Source organism: Elephantulus edwardii, unplaced genomic scaffold, assembly GCF_000299155.1.
Source record: "Elephantulus edwardii isolate Elephantulus edwardi_28Jun2011 unplaced genomic scaffold, EleEdw1.0 scaffold00029, whole genome shotgun sequence".
NCBI lineage: Eukaryota > Metazoa > Chordata > Mammalia > Macroscelidea > Macroscelididae > Elephantulus > Elephantulus edwardii.
Window position 1 is genome coordinate 13,525,780 of NW_006399779.1, and position 19,057 is coordinate 13,544,836.

General features: G+C 37.8%; 1 protein-coding gene across 2 annotated transcripts in view; it reads left to right on the forward strand.

Moving 5' to 3' along the window:
* Positions 1–19,057, forward strand: part of PDHX (pyruvate dehydrogenase complex, component X) — an 81,744-nt gene that overhangs the window by 52,659 nt on the left and 10,028 nt on the right. The window contains exons 5-9 of one of the 2 annotated variants that reach the window (XM_006883751.1): positions 1,312–1,410; positions 5,110–5,293; positions 9,009–9,156; positions 13,975–14,033; positions 17,533–17,691. In XM_006883751.1, the coding sequence (XP_006883813.1) occupies positions 1,312–1,410; positions 5,110–5,293; positions 9,009–9,156; positions 13,975–14,033; positions 17,533–17,691 (649 nt within the window). The remainder of the gene's footprint in view (positions 1–1,311; positions 1,411–5,109; positions 5,294–9,008; positions 9,157–13,974; positions 14,034–17,532; positions 17,692–19,057) is intronic. The other variant, XM_006883752.1, reaches the window with a different exon arrangement.

A 19,057-nucleotide genomic window follows, 5' to 3' on the forward strand; every position in this document is an offset into this window, starting at 1 on the left:
CATTCAGGAAGAGTGTAAACGGTCATTACAAAGACAGAAGAGGAAGAAAAGACCAAAATGGATGTCAGAAGAAACTCTGAAGATTGCACTGGAGCATAGAGAAGCTAAAGCACAAGGAACAATTCAAGATACTAAAGAGCTGAACAGAAGATTCCAAAAGGCTGCTCAGAATGACAAAGCAAAATACTCCAATGAAATTTGCGAGGAGCTAGAGTCAGAAAATCAAAAGGGCTGAACTCGCTCAGCATTTCTTAAGCTCAATCTTGGATAGCAGGGTATATTCTAGCCATCTAATAAAGTTTGTCACCATTAGAGGACTAATGTGGTCGAGGCACCATGGTGGAAGTTAAAAATCTTCTGCCCTAAAAATCTTCCAGTAGGAAACAGGAGTGGCATCCAGTTCCTAAACTACATGCCTCTGGAAACTATGAACTGGGAGAAACAAAGATAACTATGGGAAGACATTAGGTCTTTGTTCATAGAGTTGCTATGAGTCGTGCTTGATTCTACAGCGATCAACAACACCAACCAACCAGTAAGTTTTCATAACTTCCTCAATGCTCCCCTCACAGAGTTGCCAGCAGTTTTGTTTTTTCATTTACATTGTCTACTAATTTAACATAAAATCTCAAATTTTAGCCTTTTTCTTTTTTTAAATCTGAATATTTGGTGATGTTGGAGCCACATCAGCTAGAACTGGATTTTCCTGAAATACGGCAAGTGCTACGGTTGCCCCCTTCCCATTTGCTAGTTTTAAGCTTCTGGGCCTAGCTTGTTCTACTCATTTTTCTTTACCTGACTACCTAGGCATTTAATTTTGTCACCTTGCTTTCACATTTAGTCATATGACTTAAGTACGCCTCTGTTGCCTTTTCTCTGAAAGCAGTATAATTATTTTTTCCTCTTTTATTCTTCTGGAGCATCTGTAAAGTAAAAGTGTTTTAAAGTAAATACAAAAGACTTAAAAATGTAAAGCAACAATATTGTTATGTTTTTACTGATAGTTGCCTGGACAGTTACTACATTTAAAAAGATTGAGTCAAAATGTAACCTTTCTCCACTAATGAGTATTAATTTACTTTTCTTTTTAAAAAAAAAAAGTATTTCAAAGAGTAGTTAGATTTTTATGAAGATGTTCATAAAGTAAACCAGATTAATGAAAATTATTTGACTATGCCCATCTGTGGAAGTCATTTTAACTTTATAAGACTTTATTTTTTCTTATTATCAACACGACTTTTGATATTTACGTGTATTTGAATCCAATAGAAATGCTAATCAGTTCGATTAATCTTCACGTTTCCTTCTTAGGTTTCGCTTAAGTCCGGCTGCTCGTAATATTCTGGATAAACATGCACTTGACGCCAGCCAAGGCACAGCGACTGGCCCTCGGGGAATATTCACTAAAGAGTATGTGTGGGGTTTTGTATTAACCAATTCCATTTATCATGAACATCTTTTTTTCTAAATGTGTTTCAGAATAAGCTTATTCAGTGTTAAGATTTAAAAGAAAGTGAGTCTCCTTTTGTACTTTGTATATATACACACTGGTTTATTTCTAGAATGCAAACACATTGTTTTTCACACCATTTCCTTCCTATTTTCCTTACCCTCCACCCATCAAATTGTGCCACCCTATAATTACCCCCCTAACCCCCGCACATCCTCACCCTTCTGCTTCCACCCTCCCTCTACCTCGGATCCTCACACGCATTCTACAATAATCGTTTTATTCTCCTTTTGTACTTAGAATTGCAAGATTTGTTTTTTTCTATGCAATATTTAGTAGCATTCCTGAAGAAACAGTTCTTGCCTTAATGAGTGAACTGGATCTTTTAGAATGGTGATAAATGCTAGACAGTGGGCTTTATATTGTTCTAAGTTTATTTGAAATAATTATTCAGTTGTTTCTAAAACATGTAATATCCTTTTTTTCCTTTGGTTATTGCTAAGTTTCTGAAAGGATGCTCTATCCTGCGCAGCCTGACAGCGCATGTGTCCGTGAATGCTGAGTAGCATTCTTGGAAGGTGGCGAAGAATTAAGGGTCAGACTAGTAAGCAGAAGTGTAATGAGGCTGTAGTAGTCAAAGTCCTTCTTGAAGATGCTGAGTGCATCTTCATGGTGGCTGGATAGTTTGGTGAAGGAGAAGAATTGTGTAACATCCTGTAGAATGTAAGCAGTGTCACTGAATTACACATGTAGAAATTGATGAGTATTTTATTACATGTGTTGCTGTAGTCCGTAGGGCATTACACTGCTTAACTAAAGGCTTCACCCCATTGTCATTCTGATCTACTGTAGCTCCAAGAGGAAAACGGGCAATCTCCACCCATGTAGTGTATAGCCTCAGAGATCCTCTAGGGGGCCCGGCTGAGTTCATTACCAAATTCAAGAAAATCCTGTTGTGGTGGGGCCACAGAAGATGAGGTCTAAGAAAGGGTTTTTGAGATTAGGCGACCTTTTAGAGGGCATTTCATTAGTGTGGCAGCTGAAGAAGTAAATCTTTTCTTCCATTTCCCTAATGTAAGAGACAAGAAGGGCAGTGTCCTTGCAGTGTCCTTGCATGCACTTGACTGTCTGAAAGCCTGCTGAGGGTCAGCTGTGAGTTGGTACTAACACCATGATGCACAACAATTCCCCAAATACTTAATACACATATAATGAGCATGAGTTATATTAGCACTGTAACATAACAAAAAATAGATATAGATACCATAGTGATACTAAAAGAGGGGGTTTTTTTTATGTGGTGGGGCTTTTTCTTTCTTTTTTTCTTTTCTTTTCTTTTCTTTTTTTGCAATTTTCTTCTTCAGCCTACTTCCCAATTCTCTTCACTGCCCTCATTCTGAAACTTCCCCCAGTTAAGGAATTCAGTCTTTGGATGTGGGCCTTTAAAGTAAGAAACCCTTCAGACAGTTTCAAGAGAAAAGTAGATCCATAAAGCATGCATTATTGAAGGCCCCTGACTTTAAAGGTGCCTGTGTTTTCAACATTATGGTGACCTTTGGAACATTATGGCCTGCTATTATCTACAGAAGTGTCATCTTCTGATATGACTGAAAATTTGCAGGCTTTGGCATGAAGCCACCCTCAAATTCTTGAAATAGTGATGGACAGTTTTCCTCTACAGTTTGTCAGCTGATATGAAGGTGGAGTAGAAAACTCAGTTCTACCCCTGAGGAAGCATTTCTGATCCATTATATTTATGAAGAAAACCAGAGGTGTCAGGTTGCTGCTTTATTTTACATAAAGACACAGGTATTGCTCAGAATGTTGTTGTGGTGGTGGTGGTGGTGGTGGTAGTGGTGTACTGCTGACCGACCCTCCATGTGGGTTTACAGAGGCAGTTAATCACATGTGAGGAGAATGCCCATCTTTCTCCCACAGGGTAGCTCCTCATTTCAAACTGTGTGCCTTTGGTTTGCAGCAAAACTCCTTATCATTTGGCCACCACAGCTCCCTGTTGCTCAGAATCGATTTACAGAAACATACATAGTTTACTTCTGTACGTAAGAGAAGTACTTGTGACCATTTGAGGAAGGCAAATGCTGGGTCTTTCTTAGGAAGAACACAGTTTTTGTATTCTTTGCTTTGTAGTCTCTACAGAGTATCACCATCTTAACTACTGCCACTGTACCCCCCAAATGTTAGCTGTTAACGTTTGTAATTGAGATGAAATTAAGCTGCCTGCTTAATGTATAATCCAAGTTCCTTGAATGCCTTGTTCCCCTTGTACTCCCAACACCCGAAATATAGTAGGTCCTTGAGAAATACTGACCTAGTCATGACTTTTTTCATAGGTAATAAAGTAAAATTTACAGCCCAGCCTTTCCTTGCTGAGATTCTATGTAATGAAGACTCCAGGCCAGGCCTTCTCAGAATTCTGCCTACTTTACTGCCTTGTTTCTCTGTGTCACTTGATTTGTTTTGGGGGAAGAGAATTGTCATCTGAAATATGCTCAACAAATGGTGGGCTTTTCCTGTTTTTTAGTTCTTTGGTAAACAGTACCAAAATAGTAACTATATTTGAGAAATTTTTAAAATCCCTTTTAGCTGTGTTTCACCCTGAAGTTGTTTTTAAATTATGCAAATGAGTTTTTTAATTTATTGGAAAGTTCTTCTCAATTAGTTGTCGTAAGATGTTAAAATGTTCCAAAAAGCTATTTTAAGAGAATGTGTTAATTTATATCCCACTGTAACAGCATAGTAAATGGAGGATTTGGCATACTTCGCAGTCTAATTATATCCTGTAAAATACAAAGGTAACCTTTGCTTTACAGAGAGATGGCAGAGGCAAGTCTGTAGTTAGTCATTTTCCATAACTATTGGCTATAAATACTGATTTATATAAATTTTAGTAAAAGTTCTAAGTGATAACTACAATGAACTTGATACCTTATTGTCTTGAAAATATTATTTCATAAGTATAAAAAAGGCAGATGTGGTTTTCTTAATTACCAACTGTACCCTCTCTGCCCCCAAAACAACTTAAAAATTACTATCTATACAAGCACTGTGATAAAATTATAATTGTTTAGATTTTGAAAATGTACAAGTATCTTAACCAGTGAACAGTTAATATGAATCCCCTGTCTTGGTTTATTTGTGCTATTGTCATAGAAATACCACAGATGGATGGCCTTAGCAAACAAGTTTATCTTCTCACAAATAGAAGTCTAGAAGGCCAAATATAACGCACTGGCTCTATTGAAGGCTTTGCCTCCTTGATTACCACACGTCTTCCCCAGTGTGTTCTTGCTTGTCTCTGAGTTTATACTGCTTCTTTGATATCTCAAAAGCAATTGGCTTAAGACACATCCTACAATGGTAATAACCTCATTAACATAAGAAGGAAAACATCTATCCCTGATAGGATTATATCCACACGTATCTGGGTTATGATTTACAGCACATGTTTTGGAGGGTATACATGAGTACTTAACACTGGGTAGAGACTAAAATTCACTTTCCAGCTCAAATAATTCGTTTTTGAATTATTAGCTTTCACATTTATATATTTATATGTTATCCTCTTCATCTCATCTCTGTTTCCTAAAAGCTAATTTTGTTGCTAAACAAGAGTTATCTAATTCCATTTTTCTCTCCAGAGACGCCCTCAAGCTGGTGGAGTTGAAAAAGATGGGCAAGATTGCCGAGTCCAGGCCAGCGCCTGCTGCCCCTGCCCCTCCAGCCACTCCCACAGCACCTTTACCCACCCCGACCACCACAGGGCCATCCTATCCTCGGCCAATGATCCCACCAGTCTCAATTCCTGGACAGCCTAATGCAGTGGTAATGTCATCCAAATAGTTGTGGTTGGTTGTTATTTTGTTTTTAAGGTAAAACTTAAAGATAGATTTACTAGAAAGTTACATCCCAGAGGAAGGGACAGACCTTCCTCCTTGAAAGGAAATATAGAGGAAGTTCCAAGTGGATTTTTCATTTTCAGGAGAGTTAGAGAAGAAATATTAAGATATTAATGTTTGTTTTATAAGTACTTTTACCAGTCCACTGTGTTAGTATTTAAAAGTGATAAAGAGAAAAAAAACCCAGACACTTCAGATACTTTATTTGCATATCTCTAAGCATAAACAAAGTTTATCTGTAAAGTGCTAACTTCCAAATGCAAACCATACCTCGTTTTATTGCACTTTGCTTTTCATGGTTCATTGAAGGTTACAGCTCTTAACTGATCAAGTGTGTTGGGTGTCGGTTTTCCCAAGGCATGTGCTCATTCCATTTTGATAATCCACAGTATTTCAAAATACTATAATGGCTGGTGCACACTTAATAGATGATACTGCAATGGAAGCATAACTTTAATGTGTTCTGGAAAGCTAACACCTTCATGTGGCTCCCTTTATTGTCATACTCACTTTATTTTGGTAACCTGGAACTAATAATCTGCACTATTCTGATACATAACTGAATAATGTCAGTTATTCAGATTTAACTTACCCTGAAGTCTGCAACTAGTTGATTGTCCTAAGCACTGAATACTTCCTTTGTGGTATGATTTGGTAGATTTACTTTCATTATTTTGAGAAGGAAATGGGGTGCATAAATATTGACATACTAGGTATTGGCGAAATGAGATGGGATATTTTGAATCAGATGATCATGTGATCTTCTATGCCAGAAATGAAAAGGTGAGGAAAAAAGGGGTTAAGAAAGTAATTTCTGGATCCATCTTGAAATACTATATTGTGACAGGATATTATCCATACTCATATAAGGAAGTCCAGGGAATACCACTATCATTCAGAAATATGCACCAGCAACCAGAGCCAAAGAGGAAGAACTAGAAAATTTCTACCAACTTTAGCAGTCAGATATCGATCAAACATGCAATCAAGATGTATTAGTAGTGAGCGACTGGAATGCAGAAGTTGGGAATAGAGAAGAATCAATAGTCAGAAAATATGAACTTGGTAACAGAAATGAAGCTGGAGATAGAATGATAGAATTCTGTACTTCAGTGATTGATTTATTGCAAATACTCTTTATAAGAAACATAAATGCAGGCTATACACATGGATTTCAACTGATGGTATGGATAAGAATCAAATAGATTACATCTGTGTAAAGAATCACTGGAGAAGCTCAATACCAGATGTGAAAACTAGGCCATGTGCTGATTGTGGAACAGACCACCAACTACTCATATGCAAGTTTAAGCTGCAGTTAAAGGAAATTAAATCCACAGAAACCAAACTTTGACCTTGAGTCTGTCCCACTTGAATTTTAAAAGCACCTCTGAACAGGTTTGAGGCCTTGAACACCAATGAGCAAAGCTCCAAATGAGCTGTGGGAGGATATAAAGAATATCATCCATGAAGAATGCAAAAAGTCATTACAAAGCCAGAGGAGAAAGAACAAGACGGATATCAGAAGAGACTCTGAATATTGCACTAGAGTGCTGAGAAGCCAAAGCAAAGGGAAGTAATCAAGAAATTAAGGAGTTGAACAGAAGATTTCAAAGGGCAGTGTGGGAAGACAAAAGTATTGTAATGAAATGTCCAAAGATTGAGCTGGAGTAAGAAAATCAAAAGGGCCAAATTCACTCAACATTTCTTAAGCTGAAGGAATTAAAGAACAAATTCAAGCCTTGAGTTGGAATATTTAAGGATGTTTTGGGCAGTATATTAAATGGTCGAGGAAGCATTAAAAAAAGGATACGGAGTCATTGTACCAAAAAGATTTGGAGGACACAGAAGAAATTTTGTGAAACAACATATTAGCCTGTGGTAAAGAAGGAATAGAGTCAAGCTTCTCTGAAAAAATTGGCAAAAAACAAGAACCCAGGAATTGATGTCACACTAGTTGACATATTTTAACAAACAGATACTGCCCTGGATGTGCTCACCAAGGTGTGCCAAGAAATGTGGAGGACAGTCACCTGGCCAGCTGAATGGAAGAGATCTGTACTTGTTCCCGCCCCTAAGAAAAAATGACCTGACAGTGCAGAAATTATTGAACAGTATCATTAATATCACATGAAAGCAAGATTCTGCTGAAAATTATGCAAAATGACCAGAGAAGCACATCAACAGAGAACTGTGAGATATACAGGATGGGTTTAGAAGAAGCTGTGGTACTGGGATATTATAGCTGATGTTAGATGGATCTTAACTGAAAGCAGAGAGTACCAGAGAAATATCTATCTGTTTCATAGACTATGCAAAGGCATTTGACTGTGTGGATCACAACAAACTGTAGCTAACTCTGAGAAGAATGTGAATCCCAGAACTTTTGATTTTGCTTATGAAAACCTATATTTGGACCAGGAGGCACTTGTCAAAACAGAGCAGGAAAACACTGCATGGTTCAAAATCAAGACGGGTGTACGCTAGGAATATGTCCTGTCGCCATACTTTTCCAGTCTGTATGCAGAACAGATCATCCAGGAGGCTGGGCTCTATGAAGAGGATTGTGGCACCAGGATTGGAGGAAGACTCAACAACTTGCATTAAGCAGATGACACAACCCTGCTTGCTGAAACTGAGGAGGACCTGGAGCACTTGCAGTTCAAGGATTGCAACCTTCAATATGGATTGAAGCTCAACATCAAGAAAACAGAGATTCTCACCACTGGGCCAATTGGCAACATCATGATAGATGGTGAAAAGATTGAGATTGTTAACAGCTTTAGTTTGCTTGGCTCTACAATCAACACTCTTGGTACCTGCAGCCAGGAAACTAAAAGACAAATTGCATTGGGAAAATATGCTGTCAGGGACCTTTCCAGAGTGCTCAAGAGTAATGATGTCAGTCTGGATTCTCAGGTCTGCCTGATCCAAGGCCAAAGTACGCAGTTACTTGCTCTGCATCAGAAAGCTGGACAATGACAGAGGATAATAGAAGGAGAATTGGTGTCTTTGAGCTATGGTGCTGGAAAAGAGTATTGAACATACCGTGAACTCTAGGAGAACAAATAGATACCTCCTGGAGAGAGTGAAACCAGACTCCTCCTTGGAGCAAAGATTCAGAGGTTGGGCATGTTGCAAGAACCAGTCCTTGGAGAGGGACATCATGCATAGAAGGGTGGAAGGACAGGCAACACAAGAAAGGAAGACCCTTGATGAGATGGATTGATTCAGTGACTGGGGTAATGGGGGTAGATGTGTCAGAAACAGTGATGTTGCCACAGGATAGAGCAGGTTTCAGGGCTCTAGTACATATGGTAACTGTGAATTGTAAGCAACTCGATGGCACATGACGACAACAGCAACAAGCATAGTAACAGAAAGTGCCCCATTTGAAACTGAAACGTGAATTGTACTGCTTTTATCAAAAGTCACAGACTATAAAACCACAACTCAGATTTCCTTAAGTAGCTTCTCATGCTAAAATTTTTTAAAATAGTATTGAAAATTAGTTTTGTCTTCTGTATTATCAATTATAAGTTAGGCCACTGAGACAGAATTCTATTTATGAAGTTTTACACTTGTTGGGTTTTTCCTTCATTCTGCTGTAGTTTACTGGACAGTTTGCTGTTTCTTTTCAGGGCACATTCTCTGAAATCCCTGCTAGCAATATTCGAAGAGTTATTGCCAAAAGGTTAACTGAATCAAAAAGTACTGTACCACATGCTTATGCTACTGCTGACTGTGACCTTGGGGCTGTTTTAAAAGTAAGACAAAATCTGGTCAAAGGTTAGTAAAATTGAATTTATTTGATGTAACACACGTGTTAACTATCATGAAATCCTATTTATAAAATCCTCATGGTGTAGCGTTTTCTTTCAGTTTCAAAATCTGCTTGTACTCAGTATTTTAATGTTAGAGAAAGAAACTGGGTCTATTTTTCTGTTAGAAATAAATTGGTTCCAAGCACTGAATAAAACAGGGATATATTACTTTTATGTGGAGCAAGGATTTCTGTTTTGCCTTCCGTTTATTTCTTCTCTTGTCATATTTAAAGAGTGTGCATTTGGTTAACATTCATTCAGGAAGCAGGCATTGATGCTGAGTTGCTGTGCAAATAGTACTGTTGATTTTTAGTCTTTGTTCCTTCTGTCTTTCTAAAAAAGTAAGAATGGTCTTAGTTTTTATTTGCTTTTGCTCTCACAAGCGTAGATATTTTTCTTTTCTCAGAGTTACTAATTATTTCCCTGGGCCCAACAGTTGTTACTGTTTTTGTTTTGAATGGCTTTCCAAATACTTTGTCATAGTACCTAAACAGAGCACCCTTAATATTTTAGAACATGAAAGCAAGTATAAATCCAAAGCCGATTTAAGCATATGTTAGATTGTAAGTAGAGAGAGATACTCTTTTCATTTTATGTTTCTTCTTCTGAATGCCTTCAGGTTATTTATAATTTGTACTAAATAAATATGTACTATTTCTCTCAATCATTTAAAAGTAAAAAGTTGCAGAGAGAAATGATTTTAAGTCCCTTGTGTGTAAAGTGTAAGACTGTTAACTATGAGAACAGCAGTTCAAATCCTGCCCACACACACATTGCACGAGAATGAAGGGCAGTCTCCTGTAAAGATTTACATCCTCGGAAACTGATGGAGGATTGCATTGAGTTAGAATCCACTTGCCAACTGTAAATTTGAGTTCTAATTTATATGCCTTTAAAGTCTCCTGTACAATGGTGGGTATAGCTAATAATGCAGATGTCCTTGTCTTATTGATCTTGAAGGAAATATCGAATCTTTAATGTTGGTTATAGGTATTATATCAGTGCCTTTTAAAAGGTTGAGAAAATTCTTGGGGCACTTTACACATTGATAAATGTCCTGGATACTTAGATTCTCTTGACATTGATTAATCAATCACTTCCTGTGTTTTTCTCATCTCAGAGAGGGATTATCTCCCTTTGTAATTCAGTTTACTTGTTTGCTTTGTGACCTTAGCTCCCAATAGGATCCCTCCAGAAAAAAAAGTAAAATATTGTTTCTCCTGGTTTTTCTCCTTAGGATAGGAGTAATTTTTCTCTACGGCTTTTAGATACAGACAGAATCTCAAATTAAAACAGCTTCACAGTTTTTAAAAGTTCAAGAAACCCATTAGAAAACTACTCCAGACAAAGTAATCAGTTTTCTGAAAAATTAATCCTTGAAAGCTCTCTTTGTTGGTCTTTGTGAAAACAATAGGGATGGCTTGAGGGAAACTGCAGCTGACCTCTTAATAAGTCCTCAGGGGTGGACAGTCTCCATGCACAGTGTCAACAGTGCAAAATTAATTCCTATGAGGTCAGAAGGGAACCCTAGTTCCCTTCTGGGCTAGTGGCTAGTGAGTTCCACTGCCAGCTTAAAGACAGGCAGATCTAATCTACAAGCTTCTCTGCAGAAGAAAGATGGACAGCCTTCTTCTCTCGTATGATTTATACCCTCTGAAAACATACTCGTGGGTCAGTTGAGTCCTTTTCAACTCAGTGGCAATGAGAGCGAAAGATAAGATCTCAAACATGCCTGCACATCTACTTCTACTAATTCTAGCATAACCTCTTACAGCTCTGCTACTTGGCCAGCTAATCCAGTGCTGCCATTCAGAATTCAGAGACATACTCATGATTATGGAATTATGGTATCAGAAACCTTGAAAATTGGCTTTCCTATCCATTGCATTAGCCCCCATTGAGGGCATGATCTCTAGCTACCTTGACTGTGGACACATGATCTTACAAATCATCAACAACTATGGGACCAGTATAAGAGAGCACTTTCCATACTGAAAAACAATAGTGGACAGAGGGTTAAGAGACTGTGGCAAGGTGTAACCAGAGGAATCCTGGAGATGGAGCCACAGTTAAAACTTTTGCTTGTTGGATGATGGAAGGAAAAGCTGACTTGTAACTGCTCTGAGATAAAGTTTGCTGGATGATTGAAGAGACCACTGGAACTTTTACTAATTGAGGATTGTGCCTTGTTAACATGGACTTGGATAGTATGATGTTCTTTGCCTCCCTTACTCCCCATCTTTCTTTCTTTTTTTTTTTTTTTCCATAAACCCCACAACTGTGAGTAAAGGCTATAAGTCAAACTGTGACAAACATTGGGCCCAATATTTGGTAGAAATATATGCAGGAGTATGTGGGGTAGCATGTCTGACCATGTAGCTATTTGTTTAGTCATATAGATATTATTGATGGGGACAGTTCTCCTTCCTATATGAAGCAGATAGAAGTCATACTCAGCCCCATGTTGTGTCTGCTCCTTTTACAGAGATTTATTAGAGAAGTTAATAGGTTACAATTCTAGTTGGGTACAGGATACATTCATTTAGTTAAGACAGCTTCTCAGATGTACCCGCAGACATTCTGACTTAAGCTCTCATAGTCTTAGTGCCAGTTATGGCACACACACCGTACCTTACCGCATCCCTAGTCTTCCAGCAGGCTTGAGTAAAGGCCCTTAGCTCTGGCCTCTACATCTGTGAAGCAGCTCTTGGTTTAGCTCTGTCTCACGTTGGTCTCTGATTCACTGTTGGCTGCTGCTGCTACTCTCTCCTCTGGTGAGAGGAATCTCTGACTCAGGAATCTCTAGTCCAAATGTATGTGTACTGGACTGTCCACTTCTTTCATGCTTATTTCGTTTCTTTTTTTCTGTCTCTAAACCTGTTCAATTTATGACCAAACTGATTAACCTCCTCATTAGTAGTCTTCTGCACACCTTGTTTCCATATTCTCACTCAAAAGGTGCTGTTAACGTCCTTCATATCCATAGCAAAAAACAAACAAACTTGACACCCGCAAAATCTTGTGAAAGTCAAACCCATGGGTTAGGAAGGCCATTATTACAGGAATAATTTTTATGACTTCTTCGCCATAAGTGTTTTCTCTTATGAAACTGGAGGTAGTAGTATTCCAGGCCAGTCTAGATTTAGTATCTTTACATGATCCAGATTTGGTATGTTCTTACCACTAGGAATTTTCTGATGAGTCTTTAAAAAGTATACATAAATTTGAGATTCCTATTAAACATATAATTGGAAAGATAGTGACATGGGCGCCAGCCAGAGAAAGTGTTTCAAGATGAAGAAAGTGATAAACTCAAGAATGCTCCTTTTTAAAAAAAAAAAAAAAAAAAAACCACCAACAACAAAACTTCTAAATGTTTAGTTAGAATAGAAACTTCTGGGTGAAAATTCTGGACTTGGGTAGACTTAGCAGTTCTTGGCTTGGTAGGTGGTCTTAGGATCTTGACTTTAGGTGTTAAATTGAGCTCAAGGCTGCTGAAGAAACCATGAGAGGTAAAAGCATAATCAGTTCTTAAATATTCTGTTTTAATTATAATTGAATTTTTGCTGTTTTTATCTTTTGAATGTGATCATAAATCTCTCAAGGCATGTGTATTCTGCTTCTAAAAGTATTTTCATAGACAAAGATCTATATATTTCTGGAAAATGAATTAGAAGAGTTGGAATATTAGGCAACTGGCAGCTACTGTGACAGTTTGGCAGTGTTAATAGGTTTATGTTAATGCATCTAATCTCGTTCTGAAATCTCCAGGATGCTTTTCGAATGAGTTATCTGTCCATATAAAATCCCATGATACTGCAATAACAGGGTTTGTATATCCTGTCACATACCGTTGACTATATCTTGATCTTAATGTCTTTTTCTTGAAACTTACCAGAAGAGCCAAATGTAGTTTGGATTTTCAACACTTCCCATACCCACAGGGAGGAGCAAAAGTATAAGTCGAATGCTTTAGTTATGTGTAAAAGGATGGGACCCCAGTTTGATCTTAAAATCATTATGGATACTGGAAAGAAATTGATTCAAATGAATTCACATTAGACAGAGACCCTCCTTTTAGTCATTGAACTAGGACCTGTGCCAACATTGCTTCATTGTTGGCCTCTGCTGTATCCTGTTTTGTCCATTTAAAAAGCAACCCTTATGAGATGCAGTGATCTACAGATTTTTTTATTGTACACTCCATTAAGTAAAAATAAAGTAATATTAGTAGTAAAACACATAAATTATCTGCATTGTGTGTGTGTGTGTGTGTGTGTGTGTGTATATAAATGTGTGTGTCTAAAGTAACTACATGTACCACTCATCTAATATGTTGAGTTTATTATAAAGCAGACAAATATTAGAACATTTTAAAAGGATGAGAGAAATAAATTATCTTGTAACCTTCCTGTCTGTGTGCCCCGCAGATGGACTGACCATTGGGTTTTTTAGCAGTATTGAAATTGGTTACTTTCTCTCTAGTTGTAATGGTAATATAACATTCAGGTCCTTATGTCTGGTCCTTGAGTGGTTCTAAAAGTTTTTCATAAAGTTAAGTGAAATTTTATGTTTATAGTTAATATTACTTATCTAAAACATATAGTGAAAGATTTTGCAAGCAAGACTTACCTTGACCTAGCAAATGAACAACAAGCCAAACAAAATACCTTGTAATATTTTTCATCATTGTTTTTGCAGCCTATAATTTATAAATTTGACATAATGGTCATTGTATGGTTTTGTTATTAATCCTAATGTTAACTTGCTTATTCTTTTTCAGATGACATTAAAGTATCAGTAAATGATTTTATCATCAAAGCAGCAGCTGTCACTCTTAAGGTAAGCAGCTTTCAAGTAATTTTAAATTTTAAAGTAATATTTTCTGAGAGAAAACTACCTATAGTATTCCTATATTTTAGTATCATTTCTAAGTTTTGGAGTCAAGGTTATGTTAGCTTTATTAAAAATAATGTATCTGTATTATTGATAATAAATTTGAAAATTTAGATAAAAGAAATTTTAGAACTAAAGTTTTTTTAAAAAAATAATCTTGAGGTTTCCATAGTGAAACCTTTTCATTACTAAAAATTTTCTATAATTTCATCTCCCTCATATTACATGTGAAGAAACAGACTTATAAGAAGTTTCAACCAATTATAACGGAATAAAGACACACTACTCATCTAATACTCATTAAACCCTATAGCAATGAGCAAAAATTAGCATAGCTACTACTTTCTGGGGGCTTGTATTCTAGTGTTGTTATTGTTGTTGTTGTTATTGTTGTCTACCTCAATTTGGGACTGACTCATAGCTGGCCCTTCAGCGAGTTTTAAGAGGTATTTAATTACACGGAAGTTGATTTGCTGCCTCTCTTCCGAGGAGCAGCTGTTGGATGGGAACCACATATCTTTGGGTTGACAGCACAATTTCTTACTAGTAGACCACCAGTTGTTGTTAGGTGCTGTCAACTCAAGTATGACTTGTAGTGATCCTGTGACCGACAGATCTGAACTACCTGTCTTATCCTGTGCTTTCTTCATCATTTCTGGTATATTTGTGCTCACTGCTGCAATCACGGTGTCACTCCATCTTATTAAGGGTGTTCCTCTGCCCTCAACTGTTCCAAGCATGTTGTCCCTTACCAAGGAATAGTCTCCCCTAAAAAGATGCACAAAATATGTGCGCTGAAGCTTTGCCATCTTTGCTTCCAAGAAGAATTCTGGCTGCACTTTCTTTAAGACATACCTTGGAGAAATGTCTACAGGCCACCAGAGTTCCTTTATAGTCTAGTTGTTGTTGTTTAGTACCATTTAATTGGGACCAGCTTCAGTCCGAGACAGTAAATCACATGAAAGGACATTGCTCATCTCTCTCTCTCATAGAGCAACTGGTGGATTCAACCGTGTGCCTTCAAGATTGCCGCGGAGCTTCTTACCACTCAGCCACCAGAGCTCCCTTATATACTAGTAGGGAGAAACAAACATATATCAAATAATTAAAATGCTTAAAAGAAAAATAAAACAAGGTAAGCAGACAAATTCACTATGGATGCTCGTTTCCAAAATTAGGGAGGAAAAACTCTCTGGCAGTGTGATAGATACTTGAAAGAAGGAACATGACCCAAGTAGCTGTATCTGGTATAAGAATCTTCCAGGCAGCTATTGTCATGGAGTCTCATCACATTATTTTCAACTCATATAGTGACCCCATGTGACAGAAAACCACTAGGTTTTCCAGGCTGTGATCTTTACAGGAGCTGGTCTCCAGGTCATTGTCCCTCAGAGGCCCTGATGAGTTTGAACCACCAGCCTTTGGGTTAGCATTTCACCGTGGCCTTTTTGTTCCAAAGGGAAAAGCAGATCAAAGACTGCGAGTGTGGCTTAGGTTATTCAAGCAGCAATGAGTGTGGATCATGTGCCTCCAGTGGAGTTAGCAAGGGTGGAAAGGGGTAAGAGATGAAACTGCAAAGAAGGCGAGCTCTGTAAAGCTTTGTTAACTGTTTTAAAAAAAGGAACTGAGAGTTTTATGATAAGTAAGAAGAAAGCCTTTGAAGGAGGGTTTAGAGCAAAGGACTAACATCTGATTTATACTGTAAAAGAAAAAAATAGAGACTGCTTTGTAGTTCTTCTGGCATAGTTGGTAGGGGGTTATGCTGCCAACCCAAAGATGGCACCTCTGGCAATTCCACTAAATTTCCAAGGCAGAATGATGGGAAAACCCACCACCACCACCCCCAGTATGGTTTACAGTGGCTGAGAGTCAGTTATGAGTCGGCAGCAGTGACACCGTAAGTGATACTCGGCAGTGTGCAGTGTAGGCTGCAAGTGAAAGCGGTCTGAGCCATTAGGAGCCTGCACTTACCTCAGCAGACAGGCACCAGTTGCTTGGAGTAAAGGGTCTTATGGACCTGGGATGAAGTAGGGGTTTTGGGTTCTATTTCAAAGGTAGAACCAAATGGGATTTGCCAATATATTGAATTACCTGTCATAAGCCACCAGAATGTGACATATACTAATATAAGTTATTTAGTTAAACTAAAACATAGAGCAAGAATATAGGAGAGATTTTGGTGTGGTTTTTGTTCTCTGGTTACATATGTTCAGATGCACACATATTTATTTAGTTAATTGATGAATATTCCTGGCACATACGGGATAGGAAAGTTATAAACCAATATACATGAAGGAAACATATATGAATGATTGTGTGCAAATAAAAACTAATACCAGAAACACTGGATAATGGTATTATTGAATGAATCAAGGAGCTTGACCTTGAGGAACACATAAAGAAAATATTTGAAAAGTGATGTTAAGGTAATACTGGGATAGAAATGAGCATAGTATGAGAATAAAAAGCCCAAATAAATGGAAAAATTCACCTTAGGGGTTCAGGAACAAAATCAAATAGGTCAGGTAGAGGCAAGTTTTATATTGTTGTGCTAAAATGGCTTGCTGGAAGGCTTGGTTCTTAAATCTGAAGGGGGTAAAGCAAATTCTTTTTTCTTTTTCAACTTCTTATTCTGTTTATCAACATACAGTATGTAGTTGTTTAATCTGCTTTTATGATGATGAGTGTTAGTTGTATACTAAATAAACACATGTCTACTAAGCATGATAAATATACATGCTCATGTAAAGTATTTCTGAAGCTTGGGAATCTGTATTAAATTGAGAAGTCATTTAATAAGGGCCTATTACTGTATTACAGGCCTGTACTAGCAGATTCCACTTCCTTCTCTGGTTGCCAAAGGAATAATGTGATTGACTATTGTCACTTATTTTCTCTCTCCTTCCCCTTAAAGGCCATCTTTTGAGGCAGGAAATATAGAATCCAGAATTCAGATTTAACAAAAGAAGCTTCTTGTTAGCCATACTTGAAACAGATCAAAGCATGTTCCACAGCATCAGAATTTTGCCACACTTCAGAGAGATATGTTTCATTATCCCTCCAAAATGTAAAAAAACCCCTTGATAACAGAGATCCAAACCTTATTTTTAAGCAACATTTTAATTTATGTTTCCCTGTTTTGCCATATTCCCTTTAGAAAATGGATTATAACAGTGTAACTTATTTTCTGTCACCATCTCAGTCTATAAGGAAGCTCTAGTGACCTAATGGTAAGAAACTGTGCTACAGTCCTGAAGGTATGCGGTTTGAGTCCACCATCCACTCCACAGGAGAAGGATGGACATTCTCTTCCCATGCCTCTGAAAAACTGCCGGAGGGTCTGGTACGGGTCAATTCCAGCTCAAGGACACACAACAGCACCACCTCAGTCTACAGGCTTCTTCTGTAATCACAAGTTCTATAATCACGATTTCTTTTTTTCTAGCAAATGCCAGATGTTAATGTAAGCTGGGATGGAGAGGGCCCAAAGCAATTGCCCTTTATTGACATTTCAGTGGCTGTGGCAACAGATAAAGGCTTAATCACACCAATCATAAAAAACGCTGCTGCTAAGGGAATACAGGAAATTGCTGCTTCTGTAAAGGTAAGTCTTAAGAAGTACTTTCTCTGCTTTCAGGATGGATGGTGCTTTGTAATTACAGTGACATGATCTGGTCAGAGAGAGAGAGTGTGTGTTTGTGTTTGTAGTTGTTGTTTCGTACTTCCAAACTGAGAGGCCAACTACTTTCAAATAATAAGACAGTTTATTTTACTAAGTCTACAATTCCGTTTCTAAAGTTGCTATTTTAAAGTTAAATACTTCTGAGATCCTATTTCTTTGGACATGGTAATGAGTAGACCCCATTATTACCCACCCATGCCATGGAGTCCATTTCTGCGTGACCCTGTAGTACAGAGTAGAACTGCACCAGGGCTTCTGAGGCTGTAAATCTTCACGGAGCAGCTGCCGTGTCTTTGTCCCATGGGGTGGCTGACTGGTGACTTCAGACCTTTGTTGGTTAGCAGCTGAATTCCTTCACCACTGCACCATCAGGGCTTCCCCACGACACCACTGAACCTCAAAGCTAGCAGTATTTTATTCTTGTGAGGAAGTCTTTCACTTCGTAGTAGCTACATCATTATCCTTGTAGAACTCATTGTGTGTTTAAGAAGTGGTATTTGAGCAGCCGCTCCTAAACTTCCAGAAATTATTAGGGTCATGGATCTGTTGAATTCCAATCTTTTTCCTAACAAATCATACTACTCAGGACACATCCCCTTAGTCTTTACTTGATTAGCTCTGTCATTCCCTTAAAATGCTACTTCCTTAGATATTCTGTGTCTTCTGTCACTACAGTAGATATTAATGCCCTTTATTGTATTATCCTCTTTTATCATCTTCCTAAGGCTTTCTCAGCCTTTGAAATTGTCTTGTTCATTTATTGACTTGTCCATATTACCTGTTGCCTACAAGAATGTAAAATAAGTATTGGCTGTCTATTTTCTTGTCATAAATACCATCCTAAGAAGTGCTTTAATAGACTAGTCGTTCATTGAGTGTTTACTCATTTTTCAAGTGTGTTGTGGGGCCCTGGAAATGTTCCTGATGACACCAGGTTAAGAACACCTGCACTAACTACTCTCTTCTTGACCCTCAGTAATCCCAAGGATTTCAGTGTCTAGGGCCATCTGCATGTCTTCACCAAATTCAAATTCATATGCTCTAAATGAAGTAATATAACAACCTATTGTTTAGTCTTACATCCCACTATTAATTCCTCAGCTACAGCAGATTTTTCAATGAACTACGTCAGGCTGGAGACTAAGATGCACCTGATCCAGGCTATAGTCTTTGCAATTATGTGCTATGCATCGGAGTTGGACAGTGAATAGGGATGATAGAAAGAGAATTGATGCTTTTGAGCTGTGGTGCTGGAGAAGAGTGTTGAATATACCATGGACTGCTAGGA